General features: G+C 46.9%; 1 protein-coding gene across 1 annotated transcript in view; it reads left to right on the top strand.

Moving 5' to 3' along the window:
- Nucleotides 1-15,069, top strand: part of ADAM23 (ADAM metallopeptidase domain 23) — a 95,613-nt gene that overhangs the window by 41,810 nt on the left and 38,734 nt on the right. The window contains exons 5-11 of the mRNA XM_048484451.1: nucleotides 2,633-2,799; nucleotides 4,802-4,886; nucleotides 6,389-6,479; nucleotides 9,759-9,807; nucleotides 11,007-11,106; nucleotides 12,624-12,695; nucleotides 13,366-13,452. Coding sequence (XP_048340408.1) covers nucleotides 2,633-2,799; nucleotides 4,802-4,886; nucleotides 6,389-6,479; nucleotides 9,759-9,807; nucleotides 11,007-11,106; nucleotides 12,624-12,695; nucleotides 13,366-13,452 — 651 coding nt within the window. The remainder of the gene's footprint in view (nucleotides 1-2,632; nucleotides 2,800-4,801; nucleotides 4,887-6,388; nucleotides 6,480-9,758; nucleotides 9,808-11,006; nucleotides 11,107-12,623; nucleotides 12,696-13,365; nucleotides 13,453-15,069) is intronic.

Below are 15,069 nucleotides of genomic sequence, written 5' to 3'. Positions count from 1 at the left end.
GGGGGGGTGGGGGGGGGGGGGGGTGGGGGGGGGGGGGGGTGGGGGGGGGGGGGGGTGGGGGGGGGGGGGGGTGGGGGGGGGGGGGGGTGGGGGGGGGGGGGGGTGGGGGGGGGGGGGGGTGGGGGGGGGGGGGGGTGGGGGGGGGGGGGGGTGGGGGGGGGGGGGGGTGGGGGGGGGGGGGGGTGGGGGGGGGGGGGGGTGGGGGGGGGGGGGGGTGGGGGGGGGGGGGGGTGGGGGGGGGGGGGGGTGGGGGGGGGGGGGGGTGGGGGGGGGGGGGGGTGGGGGGGGGGGGGGGTGGGGGGGGGGGGGGGTGGGGGGGGGGGGGGGTGGGGGGGGGGGGGGGTGGGGGGGGGGGGGGGTGGGGGGGGGGGGGGGTGGGGGGGGGGGGGGGTGGGGGGGGGGGGGGGTGGGGGGGGGGGGGGGTGGGGGGGGGGGGGGGTGGGGGGGGGGGGGGGTGGGGGGGGGGGGGGGTGGGGGGGGGGGGGGGTGGGGGGGGGGGGGGGTGGGGGGGGGGGGGGGTGGGGGGGGGGGGGGGTGGGGGGGGGGGGGGGTGGGGGGGGGGGGGGGTGGGGGGGGGGGGGGGTGGGGGGGGGGGGGGGTGGGGGGGGGGGGGGGTGGGGGGGGGGGGGGGTGGGGGGGGGGGGGGGTGGGGGGGGGGGGGGGTGGGGGGGGGGGGGGGTGGGGGGGGGGGGGGGTGGGGGGGGGGGGGGGTGGGGGGGGGGGGGGGTGGGGGGGGGGGGGGGTGGGGGGGGGGGGGGGTGGGGGGGGGGGGGGGTGGGGGGGGGGGGGGGTGGGGGGGGGGGGGGGTGGGGGGGGGGGGGGGTGGGGGGGGGGGGGGGTGGGGGGGGGGGGGGGTGGGGGGGGGGGGGGGTGGGGGGGGGGGGGGGTGGGGGGGGGGGGGGGTGGGGGGGGGGGGGGGTGGGGGGGGGGGGGGGTGGGGGGGGGGGGGGGTGGGGGGGGGGGGGGGTGGGGGGGGGGGGGGGTGGGGGGGGGGGGGGGTGGGGGGGGGGGGGGGTGGGGGGGGGGGGGGGTGGGGGGGGGGGGGGGTGGGGGGGGGGGGGGGTGGGGGGGGGGGGGGGTGGGGGGGGGGGGGGGTGGGGGGGGGGGGGGGTGGGGGGGGGGGGGGGTGGGGGGGGGGGGGGGTGGGGGGGGGGGGGGGTGGGGGGGGGGGGGGGTGGGGGGGGGGGGGGGTGGGGGGGGGGGGGGGTGGGGGGGGGGGGGGGTGGGGGGGGGGGGGGGTGGGGGGGGGGGGGGGTGGGGGGGGGGGGGGGTGGGGGGGGGGGGGGGTGGGGGGGGGGGGGGGTGGGGGGGGGGGGGGGTGGGGGGGGGGGGGGGTGGGGGGGGGGGGGGGTGGGGTGGGGGGAGGGTGACCAATTGGCCATGCTGGCAGGGGCTGATGGGAATTGTAGTCCATAACATCTGGAGTGCCAAAGGTTCGCCACCACTGCCCTAAGATTTCAATTACGTGTAGTGATAAGTGAGGCATAATGGCTGTCTTGATATTTCCACAATACATTTACATTTTATTTCCTACTGTGCGGTGAGGTCATCCATTTATTTTTAGAAAATATTTGTATCCCTGCCTTTCTCGAGAGTGACATTATGAAAGCAGTTTAATTTTAAAAAATAAACAATGTGTATAAAACACTAAGAAGCTATTTAAAAACACCTGATGTCCCCACCAGCTGGGTATCATCCTTCTGCCCATACTCAGGTTCTCTCAGAAGGTCACTGGAATAGTTCTGGTTTGCATCCTCACTGAGGACTCAGGTGGGTGGGAACCTGCTAACTTTTTCCAGGAGGCTGTTACATTATGCTCAATTTATGTTTGCAAGTTAATGAGACACAATAACAGTTTTCTGATGAAAACTGTGGTAAAATATCAATCCCTTAATTATGTACAAATATCTGCCTGGGTCTTCTGGTTAAACGAGCAAGCCATTCTGTTATTTCTCTGTGACTAGATCAGTGATGGCGAACCTTTTCGAGACCGAGTGCCCAAATTGCAACCCAAAACCCACTTATTTATCGCAAAGTGCGTTACTCGGGAGTAAGCTTGGTGGTAGCCGGTGACTTTGCTTTGAAGCAACCGTGCAACTCTTCCGGCGGGTGAATCACGACCCTAGGAGGGTTTACTCAGAAGCAAGCCCCATTGCCAGCAACCGAGCTTACTCCCAAGTAAAGGATCACGCTTTAGTTCTTCTCATGAAAATTAGTGAGGCTTAACAGCACTTAACAGGGTGACCTACACTGCTCCCCCAAAACTAGGTCTTAGGTTTAATGCTAATAATCAAGCCCAGTGGCCCAGGCCAGCCTAGATCGTATTATTATTATTATTATTATTGATGATGGGGGGGTGACTCTGTTTGTGCGTGCCCACAGAGAGGGCTCTGAGTGCCACCTCTGGCACCCGTGCCATAGGTTCGCCATCCACTGAACTAGATGAAACGTAAGCTTTGATTTAATGTAAACTTACTGATGTTTTTTAAAAAAGTTAAGCTCTATGTTGGCTAATGATGTACCCGTGTTTCCCTCTTCCTTTACCCCTTTTGTCCCTCCAATGACAAACTGGCTAATTGTGCATGTTTGACCCAGTGTTCTACTCCTGTGCCTGTCCTGTCTCTGACCTCAGATTTACAAGGAGCAGCTGAACACCAGGGTGGTTTTGGTTGCTGTGGAAACCTGGTCAGACAGGGATCGTATCACCGTTCGCCCCGACCCAAGGCAGATGCTTCATGATTTTGCCCGATATCGACAGCAGTACATCAAGCAGCGTGCCGACGCTGTTCACCTTCTCTCGTATGTATTGCTGGCTTTAATATTTTTATATGTTTCACCGTTTTCTGAAAGACTGTGCCATACTCTCTCCCTCTCATTTATTTGTTTAAATTTTTTAATGCTGCCTCTCCAGGAACCTGCCCCAAGAGGTTTACAGAATAATAACAAAACAATGAAGGATATCTGGGGTGCTATGTGGTTTCCGGGCTGTATGGCTGTGTTCTAGCAGCATTCTCTCCTGACATTTTGCCTGCATCTGTGGCTGGCATCTTCAGAGGGTCTGATAGTAGGAAAGCAAGTGGAGTATATATTACTATCAGATCCTCTGAAGATGCCAGCCACAGATGCAGGCAAAACGTCAGGAGAGAATGCCGCTAGAACATGGCCATACAGCCTGGAAACCACACAGCACCCCAGTGATTCTGGCCGTGAAAGCCTTTGACAATACAATGAAGGATATCCATTGAAGCCCTGCCCAGCAAAAAAGCATAGACATTAACACCAGACCACTGACACCTTAACAGTTTTTCAATGAAAACAGTGTTACAATATCAACCCCTTAATTATCTATTCATTTTCACCATCATGACACAGCTGACTTATGGCAATCCCATAGGGATTCCAAAGCTAGAGACTTCCTCCACATCACAACCCTGGTATTCCTTAAAGGGTCAAATACTACCCAGGGCCAACCCTGTTTAACTTTTGAGATCTGATGAGATCCAGCCAGCGTGGAGCTACACAGGTCACGACAAAGTCATTGGAAAAATACAAAAATCAGTAATCTACAAAATATATATCAGTAACAAATGTTTGTGTCTACATTTTATTTCAATTCAACAGATACATTAGCAAAAGTATTTATTTAGCATATTTATATGGCATTTTCTCCTGGGACACGGGTCGAGGCATCATGCAGACTTTCAATTCAGGAAAAATCTAAAAGAATCACTAAATCAAAACATCCATTGCCCACAAAACTCAAAATTGGGAAAAAGTACAATATCAGCAGAAAACACCTGAAATAGGACAAAAATTAGAAAAACTGGCAGTCTGCAGTCTCAGGTAGCAGGTCTTTGTAGTGTTTTTAGGCAAGGGCAGAGTTATGCCTAGACCATCTACAGGCCAAGGTGGCACCAGGAAAAAAATGTTGGAGGAGGAAGATAACGAACTGTATACTTTTGTAGGTAGTTTACAAGTATAACTACAAAGTCCATGTAGACAGGATCACAAATGGGCTCTGGGGCATATTATGTGCTTTATTTTCACAGCTGTCAATGGGATTTCCTTGTTCCTGCAGTAGTGATGTTTATTGACGTAGCAAAATGCCCAATAGCAGCCTGTCCTTCCACTCAGTGCAACTGGGCACCAACTTCACTGAAGGCAAAAGAGTCTCAGACTCTGTTTTGGGGAATCAACAAGAAGTTGTGCCCCTACTTCTAAGTGTGTTGAAAGAGAGTGGAGTCTTGCAGACATTGGCAGAGACTTCACCAAAGGGAAGACGCTGACACAATGGCGCACTTCTGCACATGCGGAAAAGTGCACTGCTTCCATCCGCTTTCACAGTGTTTTGCAAAAGGTGGATTTTATAACCTCCGCTGGTAAAATCCAGCTTCAAAGTGCATTAAAAGTGGATTGAAAGTGCATTATTCTGCATGTACGGAAGGGGCCATTCTCAAGGTTCATTGGTGGTAACACTTCCTGTGCTACAAAGCACTTCCTGTGCTACAAAGGAAGTGAGGGGGGACAGGGATGGGGGACCAGGCCCTTTTTAAATTATTCCCCTGTGAATTTGCTTCACTCAAAAACCCTGCCTTTCAAACGGAAACTATGATTAAGGTATCCATTGCAGGGGTGGAGGGATAGACTCTGTTGGCCATTTTTGAAGATTAATTTAGCTGTGAGAACACAGTAGTAATTGACATGCTGCAAGGAGAGATCTTACATGCATTTGAAAGATGTTGCCACTATTTGCTGTACAAAGAAACCTTTTATTGTCACGTGGCTTATCTTTGTTCTTAAGGAATGTGACGTTTCACTACAAAAGGAGCAGTCTGAGTTATTTTGGAGGAATTTGTTCTGTGACTCGAGGCGTTGGTGTCAATGAGGTAATCTTTCTCTATGGATGGTTATTGGGGGGAGGGTAATAAAAACATCCTCTGCCTTTTTAAAGGGTATTTCTTGTAAGGTTTTCCAAATCCCAAAGTTTTGTTCATAGGTATATTGTTAAACTGTAACCTGAAAGATAATTGATTGCTGCTGCTTAGCATTTTTTAATAAAGACTTATTAGAAATATGTAGCAGCTCTTGTATTCCGTATGTTCCTCAGTAGCAAAATAAATTATTATTAATAATAATAATTAGGGATTTCCACACCACAAACAATTTTGCCTGTTTCAGGTGCATCTGGTATCATGGATATTTTCACATCTGTTGCCGAAGATCTCCAGTATCAAATCTTGTTCTTGGAACTTAACTTTACAGTAAAAGTTTCGGTCATTTTTATTTTGCCGGGCCTTTTCCTTCATTATCCCTAGTAGTTCAGCTAAAAATGATGAGAGAGTTCTCCTTGAAGGAGAAGAAGAAGAAGAGTTTGGATTTATATCCCCCCTTTCTCTCCTGCAGGAGACTCAAAGGGGCTTACAATATCCTTGCCCTTCCCCCCTCACAACAAACACCCTGTGAGGTAGGTGGGGCTGAGAGAGCTCTGAAAAGCTATGACTAGCCCAAGGACACCCAGCTGGTGTGTGTGGGAGTGTACAGGCTAATCTGAATTCCCCAGATAAGCCCCCACAGCTCAGGCGGCAGAGCTGGGAATCAAACCTGGTTCCTCCAGATTAGATACACGAGCTCTTAACCTCCTACGCCACTTCTGTAATTAATGTTTCCTTCTAGTTGTAGGGCACTTCTAGGCATCACTTCTAATAGTAACGGCATAGCAAAACCTGAAGTGAGAGGAAAATTACCTCCATGAAGGAGGTACTTCCATAAGGTGGGACTTTGGTGCTACTAGTCCTAGCTTGGCATCATGGCTTGTGTTCAGCCTGTACTGATTTGCTCGTCACTGCACTGGTCATTTGTATACATTTCTTGAAAAAATGCAAACAATCTTTGTGCAAAAATGCCCTTGAACCATAGTTGTGAACCGAAAGTTTAACCTCAAAATGATAGCCACTGAAGATGTTATTTGCATTATAGATTTAAACTAATTTTATTTGCAATTAAATTAACACATCCACATTCTTAAGAGAGAGGTTGTTCTTTCTCCCACTGTTGTATTAAGAAAATAATTCTTCTGATGGGCTGATAAAACTCAGCTCATGGACCTTTGCATCATAGATAAGGAAACTAGATTCGTATATTTTCCTTGGAAATTAAGGAAACAAATCCTTCTGTTTTGTTTCTGAACAGTGTACCTGTTGTACAACAGTGTACAAGTCTGCACTTTTCAATTAGGATGTAAACCTGATTTAGATTAGTCTAATTTATTTCCATCAAAGTATGTTTTAGGGTTGGGGATCAAATACCACACAGAATAAATGGTACGACAGAAGCTTTACACTATAAATTGCAATAATCTTTAGTAGTTTTATGTTTTTGTTTCAAATAGTATGGCCTTCCTTGGGCAATGGCGCAAGAACTGTCCCAAAGTCTGGCTCAGAATTTAGGAATACAGTGGGAGCCGGGAGCCAGAAAACCAAGTACGTAGCTTGCTTCTGTTCTCATATTTAGATTGCGTTTACAAAACTTATATGTAATTTAATTTTTGAGGTAATAACTTTATATCAAACCAGTGTGTGATCAATATACCTAATTTTCCACATCACTCCATCTGTGGATATATAAATCCAGAGACTGGAGCCATGACTAGACAAGACAAATTTGCAGAATCCCCAGGTTTGCAGAAAAAATTGCAATTCACAAGACTCGGGGAGGGCTGTGGTTCTTTCCAGGTCTGTTTTGACATCCCGGTCCACCTCTTCTTCCCTTACCCCAGGCCTGAAGGGAGGACTCATTGGGGCCAGGGGTGGCAGCAACCAGCAAGCTACCATGTGATTTCCTTGACTTACCCAGGCATGGTAACATCTACCTGAGAACTTGCTGCTATGCTACAGCGGCCATCCCATGACTTGCCCGGGCCACACACTAAAATGCACTTTGTGGAACTCAACAGTGTCTGGCAGTGTTTGCCAGATAACTTGATGCTATGCAACTTTCCCAGGCTCAGGAACTGCCAACGCAGGGGCTGTCATGAGACTCGCCTGAGTTACTTACTGCCACATGACTTCTGCAACTTGGCTGGAATTTCCCCAGTGAGAAGCTGCCAGGGAAAGGAAGAAACGAAAGCTGAGAGCCAATGTGATGTAGTCAAGTGTCAAACTAAGATCTAGGAGACGCTGGTTCAGATCCTCTCTCTGCCACATAAGCTTAGCTGGGTGACTTTGGAATAGTCACACACTTTCAGCCTAGTATACCTCTGCAGTTGTGAGGAGGATTAAATGGAGGAGAGGAGAGTGATGCAAGTTGGGAATCTCATTGGGGTGAAAGACAGGGTGTAAATTAGGTAAATAATACGTAAAGTTGGATAAAGGGGCACATAAAAGCTGGTTTGGTAGGTGGGAAAAAGAAAACCCCAAATGGGAGGTGATATGGGAGCTGCTGGGAGGATGGGAAAAAGGAACACGTGTCAGAAAAATGATAAGAACATAAGAACTAGCCTGCTGGATCAGACTAGAGTCCATCTAGTCCAGCACTCTGCTACTCGCAGTGGCCCACCAGGTGCCTTTGGGAGCTCACATGCAGGATGTGAAAGCAATGGCCTTCTGCTGCTGCTGCTCCTGAGGACCTGGTCTGCTAAGGCATTTGCAATCTCAGATCAAGGAGGATCAAGATTGGTAGCCATAGATTGACTTCTCCTCCATAAATCTGTCCAAGCCCCTTTTAAAGCTATCCAGGTTAGTGGCCATCACCACCTCCTGTGGCAGCATATTCCAAACACCAATCACACGTTGTGTGAAGAAGTGTTTCCTTTTATTAGTCCTAATTCTTCCCCCCAGCATTTTCAATGTATGCCCCCTGGTTCTAGTATTGTGAGAAACATTTTCTACCCCATGCATAATTTTATAGACTTCAATCATATCCCCCCTCAGACGTCTCCTCTCCAAACTAAAGAGTCCCAAACGCTGCAGTCTCTCCTCATAAGGAAGGTGCTCTAATCCTTCAATCATCCTCGTTGCCCTTCTCTGCACTTTTTGTATCTCTTCGATATCCTTTTTGAGATGTGGCGACCAGATGATGTGTCACCACCCTTCTTTGTGGGTTCCCTGCTTCTAATATCCTGGATCTAGCTCCATGTGCATTGCTAGATCCAGTGAGTGGAGCCAGATTGAGAGAGCAGGGGCTCTTCTGCAAACCTGGTGTCCTATCCAGATTTACCCCCCAAATAGAAAAAAATGGAGGGGGAAGGTTTAATCCCCTCCCAGAGTGGAACACTGGTCTTTTCTGCACTCTCATTTTCCTCACTGGTGTGATGTTTCAGTGGGGTTTTTTTTTCCTGTTCTGCATGTATTTTGCTTCCTCTAGTGATTGATTCTATATTCCACTGGTTTATATCCAGCATATTTCCCTGCAGATTTAAACTGCAGGTTTTTGTGCCGAGAAATAAAGCAGTATAAAATTGAGTCGACCACTAGAGGAAGCCTAACACATGTGGAAGAAGAAAACCTTCCTAAAGCAACGGAAACACCCAAGCAAGAAAAATGAGAATGCGGAAAAGCCCATTGTCTGAGCTTGCAGAGGGTGGAGGAGGAAGGGACAGCTGAGCCCGCGCACTTAAGACAACTTTGGTGTCAGCCGAGGCACTGCTGCCAACCCTGCCACTGCCACCTCTCCTCTGCAGGCCGGTAAGAGTTGCATTTCTGCCATATGAGTCAGTCATTTAAGATAACCAGCCTGCTGTACCGCAGCTCCCAACTTCTTAGCTCCACAGCAGTGGAGAGGGGCTGTGGTGGATTCCATTTTCCATGCCTTTATCTCCTTGTGTATATGTGCATATATATATTTGCTTGCTTAACTAAATGTTTCCAGTTCTGCAGTCAATAATCAGTCAGATTTTTTATGACAGCCTTCCTTCCTTCCTTCCTTCCTTCCTTCCTTCCTTCCTTCCTTCCTTCCTTCCTTCCTTCCTTCCTTCCTTCCTTCCTTCCTTCCTTCCTTCCTTCCTTCCTTCCTTCCTTCCTTCCTTCCTTCCTTCCTTCCTTCTCCTTCCTTCCTTCCTTCCTTCCTTCCTTAAGGTAGCAATTGTTATATACACTACCAGTGCCATCCTAGGCAGTTGTGCCTTTGATTGAAATCAGTAGGCTTGGATAAGTATGAACCTGATTAGGATGGCACTATAAATGTGTTGATTTAATGTTTCCCTTTGGTATGTATTTTTAGCCCGAGTCTGTGTTTTTCTATGGAACATAATACTGACAAGAATAGGGCCTACTGACATGTGTTCCAGTGCAAGGCCACAAAAGTTATTGGGTCATGGGTTTGAGGCTTGATAGTGCAGGCAGATTGTGAGGGGAGTTAGTTCTTTTGACCTTTGTATATAGAGTCTGCTTAGCGTAGATAAAGAAAAGAACATCTAATTTATATCTTCTCAATTTATGATGATTTGGCATATAGCGTGGGTGGCCAAAGCCATGTGGTGAAGAATTAAATTTTGAAATGATAGCCTGCTAACTTCAGTACGCATCTTGAGGGAAGAGCGTACAGATAGCCTGAAAAAAATGTAATGATATTTGCAGGAATACCCTGAGAAAACCCTTCCCTTGTAGCCTTCCCTGCTAGATATGCTTCCATAATACAATACTGGGGGGGAGCAAAGTTTCTTGTTAGCCCTCCTCCCTTTAGACCAATGCTTTTTGTAGTTGCTGCTTATTATATTTTAACTGCTGTTCTTCATTTTTGTGTGTGTGTGTTCTGCTGAGAAGAATGTGACTGCACAGAATCTTGGGGAGGATGCATCATGGAAGAAACAGGGTATGCTATAATGATCTATGATTCTATAATGATCTATGATTCTATAATGATCTATGATGCTATAATGATCTATGATGTTCAGTACCTAAGAGAGATGTATTGTGTATGAGTTGCTGAGAACAAGCTAAGGCTCCTATGTTTACACTAATAACCAGCTTGCATGTATAAATACATCAATACCAAACCTTATCCCCAAATATATAAATGACTTCATACATCACTTTCTGTATTCTTAGCTTGAAATGGGGTACTTCATTTCTGGATGGGAGAGAACTGCTGTTTTTTTAAAATACCAACATTTCTTGCATGTAAAAGTAATTACAAGAAAACTATTTCTTGCATGTAAAAGTAATTGCAAGAAAACTCTATTCATATATTTATTTCGATTACAGTCAGAGACCAGCAAGAAAACTATAAGTTATCACAGTCCACTCCTTATAACTGGACAATTTTAGATAAATTACTTGCAAAGGTACTGGAGAAAAACCCGAAAAAAGCCAAGTCCCATACTGACCCAACTCCATGTGGTCTCAGTGGCAGCAGGCGCAGTGCAGAGTGGAATGCTTGGTTTGGCCAGGCCAAGTCCATCGTTCAGTTCGGCGTTGTTGCTGCCTCTGAAATCCACATGGAGTTGGGAAGCAGCTGGAATTTTTCAGGTTTGGGTTTAGTCAGGGGCGTAGCAAGGGGGAACTGTGCCCAGGGCATGTGTGTGCCCTGCGCCCACACCCCGTCCAAGACACCCCACCCCTCCCCCAGCAGCTACGCCACTGGGTTTAGTAAACCCCCAAAAATTTCAATTTCCCCCCAAAAGCCTGCATGAGGATTTGACTTTTTTCAGGATTTGCAAAAATTTTGTGGGACTATTAAACCCGAACCCAAAAAAATACTGGGGAAAAAATGGTGCAGACATCTTGTCCAAATTATGCCAAGTGACTCTGGAATTACATTTATCTGAGCAAGCATAGGCCCCTTCCGCGCACGCAAAATAATGCATTTTCAAACCACTTTCACAACTGTTTGCAAGTGGATTTTGCTATTCCGCACAGCTTCAAAGAGCACTGAAAGCAGTTTGAAAGTGCAATATTCTGCAAGTGCGGAATGAGCCATACATTGTTGTGCTGTTTTTTAAAATCTAGTAAATTGTTACATTCTTCAGTGCCTTATAATGAAGCATATTTCTCCATCTTTGTTGTGTTTAGGGTCTATCACCCCAGAAAATTCTCAAAGTGCAGTATTGCAGAATACAAGGAATTTTTATCCCGCGGGGGAGGATCCTGCCTTTTCAACAGGCCAACAAAGGTAGGCCAGAACTATATATTAAGTGTTGTTCTTTGACTCTTTATCCTGAGGGCATTCTTTGAAGAAATGTTCCTTGAACTCCAGGGATGTTCTGGCCTGGGTGGTGCCAGACCTGTTGTTGCGTAAGGTACTTGACAAGCATGTGGTGGCCAGTCAGCACCAGGTACATCCGGATGGTCCTGGCTTCTGACCATCTTTTGAGATGGATGTCGCTTTGCTTGCCTGATAGACAACCTTTGCTGGGATCTTGTTGATTCTTCTGGACCATTCAGCAGCTTGTGATTTTGCTGACCTGTTAGTTTGGCCCCCTTCAGCAAGAGGCCTCTGTTTCTATGGGTTCTTATTGTCCTAGAGCAGTGGTGGCGAACCTATGGCACGGGTGCCAGAGGTGGCACTCAGAACCCTCTCTGTGGGCACACGCAAACAGAGTTCATCATGGGGGAGGGGAGAGAATCCCCCCCCACACACACACACACATCTAGGCTGGCCTGGGCCACTGGGCTCGATTATTAGCATTAAACCTAAGACCTAGTTTTGGGGAAGCAGTGTAAGTAACCCTGTTAAGCGCTGTTAAACCCCACTGATTCTCATGCAAAGAACTAAAGCGCGATCGTTTACTTGGGAGTAAGCTTGGTTGCTGGCAATGGAACTTGCTTCTGAGTAAACCCTCCAAGGGTCGTGATTCACCCGTTCAAAGAGTTGCATGGTTGCTTCAAAGCAAAGATAACGACTACCACCAAGCTTACTCCTGAGTAACGCACGTCTCGGAGCCAACCTTTTTTTCTGAACTAAAATCTCAGTATTCAGGTTAAATTGCCGGGTTTGTCACTTTGCGATAAATAAGTGGGTTTTGGGTTGCAATTTGGGCACTCGGTCTCAAAAAGGTTAGCCATCACTGTCCTAAAGGGTATGCAACCATCACTAGGAAGACACCAACTCTTAAGTGTCCTGATACAAATTAAACCACTTATTGGAAGATACCATTGCTCAGTACACGACTAAAGCAAATTTTATGTTGCAAACTGAATCAGATGTGTGATACAGGAATACAGCTGAAAAAGCAATCCTGTTCTTCAGCTATACCACAACATTCCTTCCTTATCCTAGGAAAGAGTTTGAGCAACGCATGTTGTTCATCAGCACTGATTCAGTCGTGGCATTAAGACTGGGGTGAATGTGATCAACTTTATCTGCAGAGTGCTTGCTGTTGTGTCATAGAGGGTATGGCTAGTGCTCCTTGGAGGTGTCAACTTGACCAACATTGAATAGGTTCCTTGCCATTTGATTTGGTTCTGTGGAAAGCCTATAAAGATAAACAGTCTTGTTCTTTGCCTTTCATTCCACCATCTCAGCCGTTACCGTAGTTTAAAAGATGATTTTTTAAAATCTTTGTTGTGCGCTCCTTGCGCAGTTGCAGAAATCCGAGGGTGTGTTTGTTCATTCAACTGCAATGTTAGAAGAAACAGAAACATCCATTTGGATTTTTAAGTAGTCCTTTGTGTATTTGCCTTTTTCAGTTGTTCGATACCACTGAATGTGGAAATGGGTACGTGGAACCAGGAGAAGACTGTGACTGTGGGTTCCAAATGGTAAGTTCAGAGTATTTTTACACACACAAAACCAGTTGTTGCTTCTCATTCATGTACTAGATGGTTTCTTAGAAGGAGCGTTGCAAGAACAATTTTGCTAAGGTATATTGTGACTCATAAGTCTTTTGCTGTGTAGTACAACTTCAGTAGCCACGTGATTGATTCAGTGGGCTTCTTTATAAACCTTCTTCAGTGAGAACGTTGGAAAACAATTTCCATCAGAAATAATAAAGAAGAAAAGTGTAGCTTGCCTGCTTAGACTTTACTTTTAGCACAAAGGTATTCACATATGAAAATGAATAAACCTTCCCCTAAAGGAAAATTGGGAATCTCTTTGATTAAGTCCCCAAACCATTGTTTTAACCACGAAATATGAAATGTGACTCTAGGGCTTTTGTTTAAAAACTAAGGAATTCTGATAGAAGAAGAGAATCTGTCAGTGTTGTTGATTCTCCTACTTAAATGTGTTAATATATCCTTAGAGACTTTACCAGTACAAGCACTTGGGTTCTTCCTCCCTAAATAAAATATTTTTTGCTTCTGCAGTACTCAGCGTGTAAGATTTTGTGCACTCGTATGTTTTGCAGTACTACTCATTAATCTTTTTCGGTGATTGTGCAACTTAATTTATTTTGGTTTTGGATATTCACAAATGTTGTGTTTTCTTCAGGATTGCCGTGAAAACTGCTGTAAGAAATGCTCACTGTCTAATGGAGCACATTGCAGTGATGGGCCGTGTTGTAACGAAACCTGCCTTGTGAGTTTTTTCTAGTTGTTATCTTTGTACTGCCAAGTTTCTTTTCTGGTGGTGGTGGTGGGGAAAATCTTACTTAATTTTGTTATGATGATAGATCAGGGAACAATTACATAATCAACAGGAGACTATCTGTTCTGACATTTTTTCGTTCTTTCGGTGGGATTGAATTGGAGTGGAGGGGTTTGATCCTCAGCAGGCAAATGGCCAGAAGAGTAAGAGGTTAAACAGCTTCTGAAGCTTCTTTTCAATGCTACAAATTCACAGGAAAGCAGTATGCAATTGTGTGTAATGGGTACTTTGGTCCTCAAGATTGCCAGCGTGGTGTAGTGGTTAAGGGCAGGTGCACTCTAGGTTTAATTCCCCACTCTGCCACTTGAGCTGTGGAGGCTTATCTGGTGAACCAGATTAGCTTGTGCACTCCAACACATGCCAGCTAGGTGACCTTGGACTAGTTAGAGTTCTTTGGAGCTCTCTCAGCCCCACCCACCTCACAGGGTGTTTGTTGTGGTTGGGGGGGGGGAAGGGCAAGGAGACTGTAAGCCCCTTTGAGTCTCCTTACATGAGAGAAAGGGGGGTATAAATCCAACTCTTCTTCTTCTTTAATGATTTTTCTCAAATACAGTAAACATGTATAATAATAAAGCCAGTATATCAAACAATCACTCATTTTTTTTACAGTCAATGACCAGTATACTAGAGCAAAAGTACATCAATTTCACAGTACCGTTAGCATAGACTATATGTGTATGAGAAAAAGAACACTAGAAACACAGATCAAAGGTAGTATGTAGTCTGTGGTATATACAAAGAGGGTATTCACGTGAACTGAATATTATAATTATTATTTGTTGCAGTCAATTACTAGTACTTAAAATCCCATCTCACCATAATAGCGAAACAGTAGATAAAATACATTGATTGGTAACAGGGATAAACATTTAAAATTCCCAGACTTATAAAATGCCTATGCAGGGGACTTACTATATGTATAATATTTATTTACGGTCACAGGGTGTTTGTTGTGGGGGGGTGGGGGGGAAGGGCAAGGAGGCTGTAAGCCCCTTTGAGTCTCCTTACAGGAGAGAAAGGGGGGTATAAATCCAACTCTTCTTCTTTAATGATTTTTCTCAAATACAGTAAACATATATAAGAATAAAGCCAGTATATTGTACACTTTAAAAGTGGTTTTGTACACTAAAACAGGCAACTTTCCCATTTGAAACTGGATTTTTAAGGTTTCCATCTGCAAAATTTCTTAGTCTGCAAAATACTCAGTTCTCACCATGCAGATATTGTGAAAAGGTTCCCTCCTATTTTGCCTTTATCTGTATGTTTGCAGATTGGCTTGAATAATGGGATTTACTGGTTTGGATCTTCCTGAAATTTATCACAGCCAAGCAACTTTGTTACCTTCTCACACATGCCCCAAATGTCCCCTGATAAGCCCCAGGAATGATATGAGTAGGGAGTTTGTATGAAAATGAATCTCCTTCCATCACTGGAAATGTTAGGCAGGATCCAACCCACTGTCTCTACTCTTTGCCCTTTTGAAAAAGAGCCTCTTTGTGGTCAAGTTTCCACGCATAGGTGTCAAATTTGCAGCCCTCCAGATGTTAT

This window comes from Sphaerodactylus townsendi, linkage group LG02 (genome assembly GCF_021028975.2).
Source record: "Sphaerodactylus townsendi isolate TG3544 linkage group LG02, MPM_Stown_v2.3, whole genome shotgun sequence".
NCBI classification, from domain to species: Eukaryota; Metazoa; Chordata; class Lepidosauria; order Squamata; family Sphaerodactylidae; genus Sphaerodactylus; species Sphaerodactylus townsendi.
This window is presented reverse-complemented; position numbering and strand designations above follow the sequence as displayed.